Source organism: Olea europaea, chromosome 4, assembly GCF_002742605.1.
Source record: "Olea europaea var. sylvestris chromosome 4, O_europaea_v1, whole genome shotgun sequence".
Taxonomy (NCBI): Eukaryota; Viridiplantae; Streptophyta; class Magnoliopsida; order Lamiales; family Oleaceae; genus Olea; species Olea europaea.
In genome coordinates, this window is record NC_036240.1 from 6,544,873 (window position 1) to 6,561,769 (window position 16,897).

At 37.3% G+C, this 16,897-nt stretch overlaps 1 protein-coding gene across 1 annotated transcript; it reads right to left on the minus strand.

The window, feature by feature from the left end:
- Positions 1-13,416: 13,416 nt before the first annotated feature.
- LOC111393427 lies at positions 13,417-16,620 on the minus strand. Its single transcript, XM_023018959.1, has 2 exons — positions 14,272-16,620; positions 13,417-14,172 (listed from the first exon to the last, which is right to left on the minus strand). The coding sequence occupies exons 1-2, from the start codon at positions 16,345-16,347 to the stop codon at positions 13,747-13,749; spliced, it is 2,502 nt and encodes an 833-aa protein (XP_022874727.1). The 5' UTR covers positions 16,348-16,620; the 3' UTR covers positions 13,417-13,746.
- Positions 16,621-16,897: the final 277 nt, after the last annotated feature.

The following is a 16,897-nucleotide window of genomic DNA, read 5'->3' on the forward strand; positions in this document are numbered from 1 at the left end:
ATTATTATTATTATTATTATTATTATTATTATTATTATTATTATTATTATTATTATTATTATTATTATATAACTAAATCTAATTCCACAAACTGGCATATCTTTCTCCCTTTACCACATCAATAGGAAATTTAAAGTAATAATATTTTGGCTTAAAAATAATTTCTATTTGAATCCCAAATAAATTAGAAATGTAATGAAGATTAAAAGTTTTTGGAAGTTACAATAATATTACCGTAACTGCTCGAACTATCATTACCACACCGTTGGAATGTATCAATTTATGCATGTGGTCACATCTGCTAGATATTGGTGCTCCCATTTTATTTCCTAGGCTTGCATTTCAACTTGTTTATTTTAGTTTAAAACCATTGAGTCACTCTTCAAATCATAGGAAGTCATATCACTCCAGATTTATTGCCTAACTATTTTTTTTATTTTTTTTATTTTTTCACAATGAAATTAACAATGTGATGATAGTTATATGTGAATCCTATCAAAATAAAGATCAATGAAGATGATATCTAAATATCTCCAAATTATAATGTATACAATTTTAATTACAACCGTACTCATTTAAGAGTCGGTTACAATATTTATATAATATTTAAAATATAAAACTTCTCTTATCTATCGTTATTTATCTAGTTGTTGAAAAATACTTGCAAAATTCATGTATATGCACAAATATTAATGATTACATAAAAATCACACAATTTTACCTTCAACTTCAAGCATCGAAGTTTGGAAAATATATTTCCCTTTCGTAGTCATCAAGCAAGTAACAACTTGTAATCAAATGTTAAATAAAGACAATCTTTATATGAAAACATATGTGCACGGCTTGTATAAGTAAATATCAAGAAGCAAAATCTTTGAAACCTTGTATCTGCTTAACATCTCAAACTAATCCAAATGAACATTCAAAAACTTTTACAAAAATATTTAATCATTGAAACATGGTTCTTGAAATTAAAATTAACAACCTCTTTAATGTCAAATCAATCATTTTGGAGCAATTTAATTTTAGTGATTTCTTTTTACTTGTACAAGAAAAGTAAGGTATAAAGAAGTTACCTTCTAATAATATGCAAATTTAAACTTGAAAATGAACTTAAAAAAAAAGTTGGTTTTGACGTTTGCACACTAGATGACTTGGACATACTTTTAGTTTGACTAGAATACATGTCCCTTCTCACGTGCTCTCTCTCGCATGATTCCCAATCTCAATAGACATACACATATCCTTCGATAAGCTAAGATTGTAGGTTTTAGAGTATTTATAATTCAGTGGAAAAGAAAAATGACTTTACCTATCAAGAATTGTCTACATACAAATCACTAACACGACTTTAGATTGTTGGAAAAATTGGGTAACTTGTATGTAGATTTATTTATAAATTAGCATAATCAATTAATTTACATAAACATAATTCAACAATAATATAAAAATAAGAAGAGGGTTAAAAAAAGCAAGCATTGAAAGTCACGTCGACAACGTTGTTCTAAAGTCGTGTTGCCTCCCTTTCGTGTGGTTTTTTCGGCACTACATGACTAGCACATGTGAGTCTCATTATATGGACACAACCACAAGAAGATAAGTGAACGAACTTTTATCGAGATGTAAAAAGTATAATATAAAATTGTAGAAAGAATAATGCTTCAAGTGGTTCTCTCAAATTATAGACTTCAACCCCACAATAATAAGAATTATCCTAATTAACATATAAGTTATCATATGAATTATGCTCGTTTAATTTTATGTTAAAATTAAAAATTAATATGTTTTAATTTTGAAAGGTTGAAACTTATTTCAAGTTACAACAACCCCACATTTATATCACAAGTTATAATATGTATGTTACACTATACTATTATTAATTTAATTTTTTATTAAATTGAAATTAAAATAGAACAAGAATTATTAATTTGAAAATCTAAAACTTAAATTATTTATTTTCCAACAAAAATTCCTTTGTGTTGAATCTTTAATTTCTGCGATTTATTTTTCTGCAAAATGTTTGATGATTTTTGAATGTTTTGACAACCTCGTTTGGGACCAACGTAAATTAGCCGGCTTCCCGAGCAATTTGGAGGAAGAAGAGAGGTAAGCACATCTTTTTCTTTTTATGGGGGATAAATATCTTGGAGATTTACATGCATGTTTTTGACTTGAAATGAAATATTATTTTCCTGACCTTAAAGTTCGATCAATTTTCAGATGTTCATGAAATAAATTGTGGAGTTGCTGAAAGACTTGGACAGGACACCCTTGTGTTGTTGAAATATGGGATATAGAAACGAGCTGATGATCAGCAAGATAAAGGATATCAGATGAAGGTTGATAAAGGAGGGTAGAGACGTCATTGCAAAAGAAGCAAATTTGGATCATTTCCTCTTTCTGTTCATGCATCAGTTGTATAGCATCTTTTCTGTTAAAACCGTGCTGCTTAGCTTTATTCGTGTAGAGGTATAGCATTCTAGATTCTTCTCATTCACTGTATAAATATGTGTAAGTCTGAACCATTATAAATATCAATCTCTATAAAGTAATTGCTTAAACCATCATCCAGTTCTTCTGTTGCTTCCTCCATTGGAGGGATTACATTTTCAATTCTCTATTTTCTTATATGGTATCAGAGCCATAGTTATGGCTGTAGGGCCAAGTTCCAGCAAATACCAAGGTAAACCAGGCTCAGTTTCACCAAATAGGTCGACACCACCAATGGGTTGAGACAATGCTGAAATACCACCACCAATTCCCACCTCCGGTTGCTACAATATACTCACAAAAAGTTGGACAAGATGAAGAACAATAATATGCCCACAAGAAAACCACAAAGGTCTTATGAAAGGGGAGAAGCCGAGAGAAGTAGTCACAGAGAGAGATGAGACGTTCTTCATTTTGGAGGCCGAGAGAGAGGCCAAGAATATAAGCCAAATAAGTGACCAAACAAGGTAAGTTAGGTTAGGTTTATTTAGTGGACCAAACAAGGCTCGACTCAAAATAATGGGCTTCAAATTAATACCATAACACTCTAAGGAAATGGAATGAACCGTGAGCAACACTATTAACAATAGGTTGCTTCTAACGATCCATAGGAATGTGGATTGGGTGGTCTTGATAATTGTGTCGACATACAAATCAATCATATGGCCAATATCGATTGATAATAGAACCGGGGTTTTATCATAGCCCGGGGGGTCGTTTGACAACAAATTGCCTAACAACCTCCACCTTGGTGTCAAAGGACCTGCAAAAGAAAATATTTCCCATTAGCGACACCTCTAATGGAAAACTAATAAAATTGGAAATCATTTACCTGTAACAATGTTTAGAAGTTCCTTGCAACTTCTAAACTTTGCCAGTGGCAGTACCTTCGTCCCCATATCAGAAGGGTTGTAGTGGGTGTTGACCTTTTCAAGTCTTACCATCTCTTGAGATACTATATCTCTAATGAAGTGGAGTCTAACATCAATATGTTTAGTGCGCTCGTGAAAAACAAGGTTCTTGCATAAATGTATAGATGACTGATTATCAGAATACACTACCACATAATCATTCAAGACACATAGTTCATGAAGAAGGCTTCTAAGCCATAGAGCTTCTTTAATAGCTTCAGTGGTAACAATATATTCTGATTCTGTAGTGGATAGTACAACAATATGTTGTAACTGTGATTTCCAACTGATACATGAATTAAATAAGGTAAACACGTAAGACGAAGTGGATTTCCTGCCATCCCTATCTCCCGCATAGTCAGCATCTGCAAAATCCTTTAATTTTATACCTTCTTTATTAGCACTAAACTTTAAATCTACGTCACTTATACACTTAAAGTACTTTAATAGCCACTTTAGAGCTTCCCAATGTTCAGGGCCGGGATTAGTCATGTATCTACTGAGAGTACTAACAGCGAAACCTAAATCCAGTCTAGTGCAAACCATCAAATACATTATGGAACCAATCACATTAGAATAAGACACTCTACTCATGTATTCTACTTCACGCTCATTGTAAAGGGATTGTTCCTTCGATAAAACAAAATGATTAGCAAGAGGCAACGTGACAAGTTTGCACTCACTCATATTAAATTTCTTAAATACTTTGGATATGTATAGAGATTGATGCAAAAACAAAACAGAATTTGACCTATCTCTTTCGATTTCAATACCTAAGATTCTCTTGGCCTTACCTTTCATTTCAAATTCACCACTTAGTTTTGCTTTTATGTTATTTATCCACTTAGAAGATGATCCAATCAAAAGCATGTCGTCCACATAAAACAACAAAAACAGATAATTATCATCAGTCTCATTATGTTGAAAATATAAGCAGTGATCAAATTTACTTTTTTGGAACCATATAGTGAGTACAAAGGAATCAAACCTCTTGTAACACTGTCTAGGAGATTGTTTTAACCCATACAAGGATCTTCTCAGAAAACACACATAATCAGGTTTTGACTTATCCTTAAAACCTTTTGGTCGATTTATGAAAATTTGTTCATCAAGCTTACCATGTAAAAAAGCAGTTTTTACGTCAAATTGTTCAAGTTCCCGTCAAAGTGTGCAACCAATACGAGCATGACCCTAATAGTTGTGTACTTAACAACTGGTGAGAAAATCTCATTATAATAAATGCCCTCCTTCTGTGTATAGCCTTTAGCTACTAACCTAGCTTTAAACCTTTGGGGGTTCCAAGCTGCTAGTACCTTCCTTAATCTTAAAGACCCATTTGCAATCAATAATTGATTTGTTCTTAGGCCTATGTACTAGCTCCCAAGTATGGTTCTTTTCTAGAGAACTTATCTCTTCTTTCATTGCCTTAAACCATTCATTAGATTGATCACTGTCTATTGCCTCTTCAAAGGTCTTTGGCTCTTTATCAGCTAGTTCTTCATAACTAACCTGGGCGAAAGCTAATTCAGATTCAAAATCGAACCTTCTAGGTTCTCTCGTTTGTCTTTTCTCTCTATCTCTAACTAAGTTATAGTTAGCTAAAGGATTTTCTTCTTCATAGTGCTCTTCTATCATTACTTCGTTACTATTCTCCACCTCGAGTTCCTGAGCTTGAATCTCCATCTCATTTGAAGCAGTAGGGGCAGGTGGACTGAGTTTTCCTAACTCCACCTTAAACTGGTCTCTTTCTTCACCTGATTCAGCTTCACTCTCAGGTTCAATTTCCCCTTTAATATACGGCATCTCATTCTCGTTAAACGTGACATCCGTACTTATGATGATCTTAACCCCTTTTTGGCTTCTATCCCATAACCTATAACCCTTAACACCCTCGGGGTATCCTAGAAAGACACACTTCCTAGCTTTAGGTTCCAGCTTACCCTTACTTTGATGAGGAAAAACTGTACAACCAAAAGTTCTAAGCATTGAGTAATCACTCAGTTTACCTGACCATCTCTCATGCAAAGTGTCACCATTCAATGCAGCAGAAAGAGTCAGATTAATCAATTAACAAGCGGTCATAACAGCTTCACCCCAAAATGACTTGGAAACACCAGAACTAATCATCATGCAACGTACTTTATCAAGTATAGTCCTATTCATCCTTTCTGCTACCCCATTTTGCTGAGGAGTGTAAGGAACGGTCTTATGTCTAGTTATGCCGCTTTCTTTACACATACTATCAAATTCCTTATTGCAGAATTCTAGACCGTTATCTGTCTTTAAAAATTTGATTTTCTTACCAGTTTGGTTTTCTACTTGTCTTTTCCAATTGTTAAAACTATTAAAGGTCTCAGATTTATCTTTCAAAAGATAGACCCACACTTTCATAGTGTAGTCATCGATAATAGACAAGAAATACCTATTCCCACCCGATGTGGGATTACTAGTAGGACCCCACAGATCAGAGTGCACATATTCAAGCATGCCTTTAACTCTATTAACACTCGTGGAGAAAGAAGTTTTATAATACTTACCAAACACACAATGATCACAAAATGACAAATCTGACATATAGTCATTACCAAAAGCACATTTTTCATTAAGTAACTTAAGTCCATTGACCCCTACATGAGCAAGTCTATTATGCCATGTGTGTGTATGATCAATCTTGGCATAGGAGACAGAGGAGTTCACACCTCTAATCACTTCCCCAGTAGTAATATATATATCGTTTTTCTTAATTCCCTTAATGGAAACTAAAGCACCCTTGATCATTTTTAGCATACCATTTCCAGTTTTACCAGTAAAGTCATCCTTTTTAAGTCTCCCTACTGAAATCAGATTCCTAAACAATTCAGGAATATATCTAACGTCCTTTAACGTATACACAAAACCTGTGTCAAACTTTACGTTTATGTCACCAATTCCAGCAATAGTATAGGCAAAGTTATCACACAGCACAACATGCCCAACATTAGATTCATACAACTTATAAAATCAATTCTTTTCAGACGTCACATGAAAAGATGCACCAGAGTCAAGTATCCACTCATACATGCGGGAATTAGCAGTTAGATTTATTTCAGCAGTGTATGCAATGGGACTTGTAATCATATAGACCTCACCACCATTTATATCAGAAGTAGATGCTAATACATTGACCTCATCTCTCTCCTTAACCTTTAGCTTACCCTTCTCCTTATGGCAATCCTTTATAAAATACCCCGTGTTTCCACAACCATAGCATTTTCTCGCCTTAGTCCTAGATTTTGATCTAGACCTACCTTTGCTCTTCTTTTTCCATCCATTATCACTTGACTCGCCACTAGTTTGATATCCATCATGACTATTTTGCCTAAATTGAGTTCTACCCCGCATCATATGTACCTCATCGTTCCTCTTATCGTGTTTTTCAGCCCTAATTTCCATTTTTTACTTCTAAGGGAACCTATGATAATTTCAGGTGTCAACGTGTCTTTACCATACTTAATGGCGTTCTTAACTTCCTTATAGGAATCAGGAATTGCATTGATCAAAATTAGAGCCTTATAAGTTACGGACACAGTCTCATCACAATTAACTATATCTTGCACCAATTTGTTAAACACGTCTAAATTGTCATCAAGATCTTTTGAAGGATCCATTTTGAAACTGAAAAAACGTTCGAGCAAGTAAAGTTTATTCGGTGTAGACTTAAGCAAATACAAGTCTTCTAATTTTTTCCAAAGTTGTTTAGTGGTTTTCAGTTTACCCACATTTCTTAAAACGGCGTCAGATAAGTATAAAATGATTGAGGTATAAGCAAGCTCATCGGCTTCTTCTCTTTGTTCTTGTGAAAAATTAATTGAAAAATTGCCTTCAATGACCTTTGAAACCTTTTGTTGGATTAAAATGCCCTTCATTTTTTGTTGCCAAATAGCAAAGTCACCATTTCCATAAAAAATTCCCAAATCAAAGTTGTGAGTTGTCATCTTTACACAATAATCAAAGAATACACAAACCACAATCAAACCACACAAAGTAGTCCTAGGGTCACAAACAGTATACATCGTTCTAGATTTTCAGGGTTTCGTAAAACTCGCGGTCTTAGATTAAGGGAATGTTCGAACGGGTAAGGTCACAGTATTTCTAACGGAATAAGTAAGCAGAGGAAGTAACAATGCAACAAAAGATACGTCTAGTAGATAAACAATTTCACAGTAATTAGATCACTAAGAATTACAAAACTGATTTTAACCCAAAGCAAATACTCAATCAAAACAATCAAGAGCACATAACCCTAATTCTAGCACAAGCAATGGTTGCCAAGCAATGACAACCCTCAACCTATTGTCACCCCACACGGTGACGCGTTAATGCTGAAATTAATGAGTTAAGCCAATTTACCAGAGTAGACGTGTCTGAGTCCGTATAATCGAGAGAGATGCGAATCTACTGCTTTAGTGTCACAATTTTGGCCTAAAGTCATTCAATAGATATATGCAGTTTCAACCGTCGATCCACCAGGGGCAAAATTGTCCAACTTTTTCTGTGTAACCTGAAATAGAAAATGAACAGTGTTAGTGCGTTCAAGGGATTGAAATGAGCAAACTGCTTAAAGGAAGTTCGTCGAAAAATGCCGCCACGCGCCGCCGTCGGAGTTCACTGCCGCCACCACGCGCCCACTGGAAGGAGCGCCTTTGCCTGCTGGTTTCGAGTATGGGGTCAGTTTCATCGAAAAGTTCCTAGTTTGGTCGGAATTCATAATTGCAGGTTCGGCTCCTTTATGAAAATCGCGAAAACGCCGTTGTTTTTAGTGGATTTCTGGCCAGAGAAAGTGACCCATGCTCTGATACCAGTTGTAGGGCCAAGTTCTAGCAAATACCAAGGTAAACCGGGCTCAGTTTCACCAAATAGGTCGACACCAGCAACGGGTTGAGACAACGCCGAAATACCACCACCAATTCCCACCTTCAATTGATACAATATACTCACAAAGAGTTGGACAAGATGAAGAACAATAATATGCCCACAAGAAAATCACAAAGGTCATATGAAAGGGGAGAAGCAGTCATAGAGAGAGATGAGACGTTCTTCATTTTGGAGGCCGAGTGAGAGGCCAAGAATATAAGCCAAGCAAGTGACCAAACAAGGTAAGTTAGGTTAGGTTTATTTAATGGACCAAACAAGGCTCGACTCAAAATAATGGGCTTCAAATTAATACCATAACCCTCTAAGGAAATGGAATGAACCGTGAGCAACACTATTAACAATAGGTTGCTTCTAACGATCCATAGGAATGTGGATTGGGTGGTCTCGATAATTGTGTCGACATACAAATCAATCATATGGCCAAGGTCGATTGATAATAGAACCGGGGTTTTATCATAGCCCGGGGGGTCGTTTGACAACAAATTGCCTAACAACGGCTGATAATCAAAGCGCCACTGTGGGTACAACAAATCCAAGCACTGAAGAAAATGATAACGTCAACCCAACACCAAATACTCATCACACTTCAAATATAAATAACCCTACCCATCTTTGCAGTCCATATTACATTGGGGAAAACGACAATTTAGGCGCAATACTAGTCACTCACGTCCTTGACAATACCAACTATTATGCTTGGGCAAGATCCATAAAGAGAGTACTTCGAATTAAAAACAAACTCGGTTTCATCGATGGAACTCTTAGTGAACCAGCAAGCTCCAACCATTTTCTGATGGAACATTGGCTGCGTTGCAATGATATAGTGATTGCTTGGCTGCGAAATACCATGTCCATTGAGATTAAATCTCGCACACTCTATGCTGACACGGCTCGTGAACTCTAGCTGGACCTAGAACATCAGCTAGGACAACAGAATGCTCCGCAGATAGATGAAGTGAAATAGTCCATAGCCACCTTAATGCAAAATGAAGACATTGTAAGTGTGTATTTCTCAAAATATAAAACACTCCTTCATGAGTGGATGAACTATGAGTCGATTCCCAATTGCACTTGTCAAGGTTTCAAATCCGTCATTGAAAACCAACAAAGAGACTGGGTAATGAAGTTTTTGATGGGGCTGAATGATTCGTACAAGGCAATAAAGGCCCAAATCCTGTTGATTAAGCCATTCCCTACACTGAATGAAGTATATTCCATAGTTCAACAGGAGGAGAGAAAGAGACAAATCTCAGCAAATAGTTCTATACCTGACTCTATGGTGTTGGCAACCAAGGAAATTCCTATAACACAGCAAGGCAAAATGGATTGGGAGAGAGAAAATGCTATTGCACCCTCTGTAAGATACCTGGACACTCACTGGAGAGATACAACAAGGCTAATTCCAACAAATTGACCTGCAGTCACTGCCACATGACGGGACATTCTGTGGACAAGTGCTATAAGATTCATGGATGCCCTCCTGGACAGGTTATATGAAAAGGGAAAGGCCTATGCTAACTTGACTTCTTTGCAGGAACAAGGAGACAATGACAATCAGGTGACATTCACTCAGGAGCGGCATGCACTACTTCTAGCTCTATTGCAGTCACAAAACAAGAAATCTCTCACTGGTGCAACCCTGCAGACACACAAATTTTCATATTATCTGGTATCTCATCTTGCTTATCTACCTATGACATCAAGCCTAAGGGTTCCAACACCCCATGGATAATAGATACAGGAGCAACAGACCACATGGTCTGCTGCACTTCATTTTATAGCACCGTTCAAGCCAAAGTATCTTATTCGGTCTCTCTCCCAAATGGTGATCTGGTTAATGTCACACACACAGGAACTGTAAAAATCACAGAGAAATTAATCCTGAATAATGTACTATGTGTTCCATCTTTTACCTTCAATTTGATATCAGCTAGAAAATTGACACAAACCTCTAAATGTTGCCTGATATTCTTCCCTGACAAATGCTTTTTGCAGGACCTTTTGACTTGGAAAACGACTAGAATGGGTAAAGTGAGGCAAGGACTATATCATTTGATGCAATCTCAAGTTCCTCCTTAAGCTTTTACAGATGCTCTTTCTCGCTTTCAAAACAAAAATTTCAATGCCAGCAGCCATATTTAACATCAATAAAGACTTTGATCTTTGGCACTATAGACTAGGACATCCATCTCACTCTAGATTAGATTCGTTGAATGTGCATTACAATGCTAAGCTAACCAAGGAACCTTGTTCTATTTGTCCTATGGCTAAAATGCATAGATTGTCATTTTCTGTCAGTCATCACAAATCTAAGAAAGTTTTTGATTTCATACATTGTGACCTCTGGGGTCCTTGCACTGAAACCAGTTATGATGGATCTAAATATTTCCTATCCATAGTTGATGATTTTAGTAGATGTACATGGGTCTATATATTTAAAACCAAATCAGATGCTAATGCAGCTTTGCAAGGATTTTGTGCCTCAATAAATACTCAATTTCAGTCACAAGTGAAGGTGATTAGGAAAGACAATGGGGGGGGGGGGGGTTTTAANAAAGGGGGGGGGGGGGGATTTGAAATGAAGGAATACTACCATAAAATGGGGATAATTCACCAGAAAACGTGTGTTGAAACGCCACAGCAAAATGCAATAGTAGAAAGAAAACATCAACATATTCTTAATGTTGCAAGAGCTCTAAAAATCCAAAGTGAAATTCCCATGAGGTTTTGGAATAAATGCATCCTTACTGCTGTGTATTTAATAAATAAAACACCCTCACCTTTACTTGAAAACAAAAGTCCTCTTGAAATCTTGTTCAAACACAAGCCAAATTACTCACATCTTAGAGTCTTTGGATGTCTTGCTTTTGCTTCAACCTTAGTTAATCACAGAACCAAGTTCGTACCATGAGATCTTTTCACCTGTGGCAAAGATTGTAACCGTCAGAACTCTACTTCTTGTTGCAGCCATAAAGGGTTGGCATTTGCATCAATTTGATGTGAATAATGCATTTTTACACGGAGATCTAGATGAGGAGGTATATATGGAAATGCCTCCTGGCCATCCTAATGCAGGGCGTTCAAAGGTTTGTAGGCTGTTGAAAAGCTTGTGTGGGCTCAAACAAGCATCCCGACAATGGTACTCCAAGCTTTCAACTTTCATTGTTGAGCAAGGATTTACTCAATCGAAGCCAGATTACAGCTTGTTCACAAGATCTACTGAGAGCTCCTTCACTGCCATCCTTGTCTATGTTGATGACATTATCGTGGCTAGTAGTGATATGAACAGCATTAACTCTCTCAAGGCTTTACTAGATAAGAAGTTCAAGATCAAAGATTTGGGCACGGTAAAATAATTTTTGGGAATAGAGGTAGCCAGGTCTGATAAAGGTATCCATATTTGCCAACGAAAGTATGCTTTTGATATACTTGCAGACTCGGGAACAATAGGGTGTGTGCCAACAAGGATACCTTTAGATCAGAATGTGAAGATATCCAAGACAGATGGAGAGCCTCTTTCTGATCCTAGCATGTACAGAATACTTGTTGGAAGGTTATTATATCTGACCATTACCAGACCAGACATGTCATATTCAGTGCAATTATTAAGCCAATTCATGAGTACTCCTGGCACTTCTCATTTGAATGCAGCTAATAAAGTGTTGAGATACATAAAAGGAGCCCCAGGACAAGGATTGTTGTTTCCTGTTGATGCAGATTTGCAACTCAATGCTTACAGTGATTCAGATTGGGGAGCTTGTCCAGGTTCACGAAGAAGTGTCACAGGATATTGCGTGATGCTTGGAAGATCCCTAATATCTTGGAAATCAAAGAAGCAAAGCACGATATCCAGGTCTTTGGCAGAAGCAGAATATAGAGCCATGGAAAATGTGTGTTGTGAACTTACTTAGCTTAGATACTTGTTCCAGGACTTGAGAATAAATCATCCACAGGCTGCCTATCTGTTCTGTGACAAGAAGTTTGCACTACACATAGCAGCCAATCCAGTTTTCCATGAAAGGACCAAACACATTGAGCTAGATTGCCACTTGATACGAGACAAAANGAACATCTTAGCAGCAATTCTCAAGTTGCTGACATTTTGACAAAGCCATTGAACTCTTCCCAATTTTACCAACACATGGACAACATGGGAGTTATTGATATCCACTCTCCATCTTGCGGGGGGGTGTTGAAATATGGGATGCAGATTCGAGCTGATGATCAGCAAGATAAAGGACATCAAATGAAGGGTGATAAAGGAGGGTAGAGACGTCATTGCAATAGAAGCAAATTGGGATCATTTTTTCTTTCTGTTCATGCATCAGTTTTATAGCATCTTTTCTGTTAAAACCATGCTGCTTAGCTTTATTCGTGTAGAGGTATAGCATTCTAGATTCTTCTCATTCACTGTATAAATATGTGTAAGGCTGAACCATTGTAAATATCAATCTCTATAAAGTAATTGCTTAAGCCTTCATCCAGTTCTTCTGTTGCTTCCTCCATTGGAGGAATTACATTTTCAATTCTCTATTTTCTTATATGTGTTGAGGACCCATTGTCTCATTTGGCAGTAACCTCCCTGAACGGAACAAAAGGATTGTTTTTCTACGCAGGCCGAATCCTGAAATCTCTCAATACGCAGACACCTGCGAACCGACGTGGCTTTGCCTGACATTACATGAGGGTCGCTGTGAAGGACGTGAAGAACCCAAAGATTAATATTATAGACGGATTGTTCTGTCATTGGGATCTCAACTTCTTTCAGAATGGATGAATGTTGTGTATCATGGAAGAAGATAAGGTATGAGATCGATAAGAGACTAAGAGATGATATTCCCATTCGATTAGGAAGATGATATGGTCACTTCTACCATTGGTGATAGAAGGGCCTTCTCCCGGGGAATTATTGTCATTCTTTTGATATTGTAAAGTTGATGCCCAGATTTAATTGTGAAAGTTCCATTAATCGTTTTCACTGGGCATTGCATCTACACTAGGAGGACTTCAACAACTCAAATTTTATGCTCATATCAATGTCGTATCACATAAATAATCAAACCCCAAACTAAGCACTTGGAGAGTGCAGTACAATGGTGAGTTGTATGCTGCTTCCAGGAAGGAAGAATCGCTTGATCCTGAGAAGGAACCATGCCTCCTGAACTGATGGTTTTAAATAATAGATTTACTGCTTATGCATAACACATGGGCAATTCTGAAAAATAATCTATAATATATACAATAAAAATAATATAGTTACAAATCAATGATAAGAAAAACCGAAATCTGTTCTTGCATTGTGCAGATAAATTATTACGAATCAAGAATTCCCAGTAGTTTTATGCTTCCATCTTTGAGAAAAATTAAAGAATAGCCTTCAATTCTTACTTCTGTTTCTTCAAGAATATTGCACTTTGGAGTTTCTATAGTTTTAGTTTTCTGCCAGCAGCTTCATGGCTATTTCAACTAGTGTTTGGATGGTTGTGCTGTGCCTGCATAGGCCAACACTCCCGGAGAAGATATTAAAACTCTCCAGCTCAGAAGTCGTGTCCAAAACGAACTCCAGCTCACGTTCCATTCCCAGTCTTGTGAAAGTTAGGATGTTCGCCTCATTATCTTTCATCATCCAAATTGCTAACTCTATGGCATATCTTCTTATGTTTGGGACTTTTATGGAAGGATACTGATAATTCTTCAGAATTTGGACAAGTTTGTAGGCCAGATCAGATTCTGGAAATCGAGCTCTCTTAAACGTGTTGCTGGCTTCTTGAGATGTCGTAAATTTGAAAATGCACGCTGCAACTCCAACCATTACTTCGAGTAATTTGTTCTCTTCGTTCATGATAGCTTGAAGGACCTGAAAATGGGAGAAGTTAGAAATAATCTTTCGTTCCAAGGTAAAGAGGACTTTAGATGTTATAACTTTTGAAGACAGAGTGTTGATATGAAAACTTACTGCAGGTCCTGCATCAGTGAGTCCCTTTAATTGGTCGAAGCAATCTTCTCCACTATACACACACAAGTTTCTTAATATTCTAGCTGCATTTATTCTAAGCAGTGGAGATTCCAAAGCTTTAACGAGCTTCTGACTCATCCTCCATTTCAGAACACGCTGACAATCATTCTTACTTTCGAGTACCAGCATAGAAAGTGCTTCCCCGGCTGCAACTCTTACGTGACTCTGATTCTCAGGCATCTCCTCATTGAAGAAAATATTGAACAATTCTTTAAGAACTCCGCCTGTGCTACCAATCCTCTCTGTTGCATCCTCTTCCATTGCGAGGCTAGTCAAGACTTCGATTGCCAATATTTGCAGCTGGGGATGCTTCTTCCCATACCTTAGTATATCCCGGATATAGATAATTGTGAAAACAATCTCAGAAATCTCTTTTCTTAGTTGTTTTCCTGCAGTGCCTGCTGTGCTAGCTAACATCTTGAGAACCTGAAGAGATCGTTTAACAATTAAAATTTGAGAGGGTGCAGCAGATGAATCTGTCAACAACCTCTCTTCAGCATGCATGAAGTCAATAATCTTCGGTAGGAGACCCCTCGTGTTACCAATTTTTCCACATATATCATGGTCACGAGCGAGTTTCTTCAAAATGAGAAGCCCCATATGATTGAATGCCCAAGAACCATAGTTCTCATTATCGAAGATGATTCTCTTCTCAGATATTTCATCACTTGCTCCACCATGGCTCCTGCTGACGTGCAAAAGACATGATATTGACTCCATAGAACCTGGTATTCCAGCAATCCGTACCGAGTTTTGCCTTTTTTCAGCCAGTTTTGACAAGATTTCTGCAGCTGAATACCTGATCTCTTCTTCTTGAGGGTCTTTCCAATTCAACATTTCGACTAATCTTTCCATAACTGATAAATTTATTCCAATCTTTTGGAGAGTCTCATCAGAAAACACCTTGCTTGTAGCAAATTTTCTCAAGATTCTCGCTCCAATAAGCTGCTCATCGGGGGAATTAGAGCCTAGCAATTCCATGGCAAATGAAACCATGTCCATTTTCAGACCATCAAAAATGCTTCCATTGACACATTTTGAATAGGCATCATAGAAGAATCTTTTGATAGAAATCATGCCAGATTGTCCCAAATCGCACTCCCTGTTCACCTCATCCAATAGTCTCCAAACGCTGACTTTCCACTCCCAGTAGGCTTTCTCCATGAGAAACAGCAATGCCTCAGCCAAGGCCAAGGAATAGAATATAATTAGAGCTGATTTCCTGTTCCTCTTATCCGTATCACCTTTCTCGATTTCTCCATAATTTCGATGGATAAGCTTGGTCATTGAGAGAACCACGCAGGCGGTTGCTGATGCAAGTTGGAGCCAATATAAAACCTTACTAACATTTCTTGAAATAAAAACCCATTTTGCATAAGGAAGAAGAGGGACCTCTGAACTCGTCCATGTTCGAGTTGGCATCTTCTTTTGATCCCATTTTCGCCTGCTAGCTTGACGCATCGTCCCTGAAATCTCCCTGCTCCGATGGCTCGCCTTTCTGGAGTTAAAAACCGGCCTAAAAAGCGTCTTCATGGTTCTTATTATCGAACTTGAGCTCGATTTTATAGCATGGAAACTATTGATCCCAGCATCAGTAATAGACCATGTGGCCTGATGTTGCCATTCGAGCTCATGACTCCTGCTAAATATTCGAGTTCCCTCAATTAAAAGAATAACAGTTATGAACCAAAAATCTGTTTTGTCCAAAGTGATGGCAAAACCACCAAGTAGAACAACAGTAGCCCATATGAATCCCAGAGTTCCAATTCCAGAGGCTGCTTTCTCAAGCACTGCTAGACGAAGCGCAAAAAGGGTAAGCTTCTTTTCGGGAGCCCGAATCGCAGGCCTCGTTTGAGACATAGAATCAGCCGTGCTGCTATTTTTGGTCTCAACAGAGCAAGTTTGGGGCTCAATGGCTGGACTAAAACTGCCTGTTTCACTTAGCCTTGCGTTAAGCTCAGAAATCTGCAAATGGACACTGCCTTCAGATTCCAGATTTGAAGCCTCGGGATCCATTTTGATCTTCAGGATATTGTTTAAGCCAAAATCTTGCTTCAAATTGAACTAAATTGAACGAAAAAGTTCGGTTTAAGAAGTAATAAAAAAAAAGAAAGTGTTTGTGTCTGAAATTCTTGGTGTGTACTAATTTCTTGATTGAAGATGACAATTGTTAGTAGGTATATATATGAAGCGGGGGGAAAGTTTTACGGAGAGGAAAATGATCTTACGGAACACGTTTATTTGTGGAAACGAGGAAAGAAAGCTGTTAAGTTGCTTCTCTTTGCACTCCTTTTTCTTACTTTCTGCGGGGGGTTGGTTTCGTAGTTCTTGTTATTTTGCCTGTCTTTAACTTGTTTTTATTAGGCTGTCGCTGTCGTTTAACTTAGCCAAAAGGTTACGCACAGTGACGGAAGCAGGCATTTGGTGTTAGTGGAGCACGATTAAATTTATTAAAAAGTTATTTATACTACATGAATATATACAAGTGATCATTGTCATAGATTCACAAAGCTCATATATATGTAAAATAACAATTCTCAAAGAATTCTAAATAATCTCCCGTATA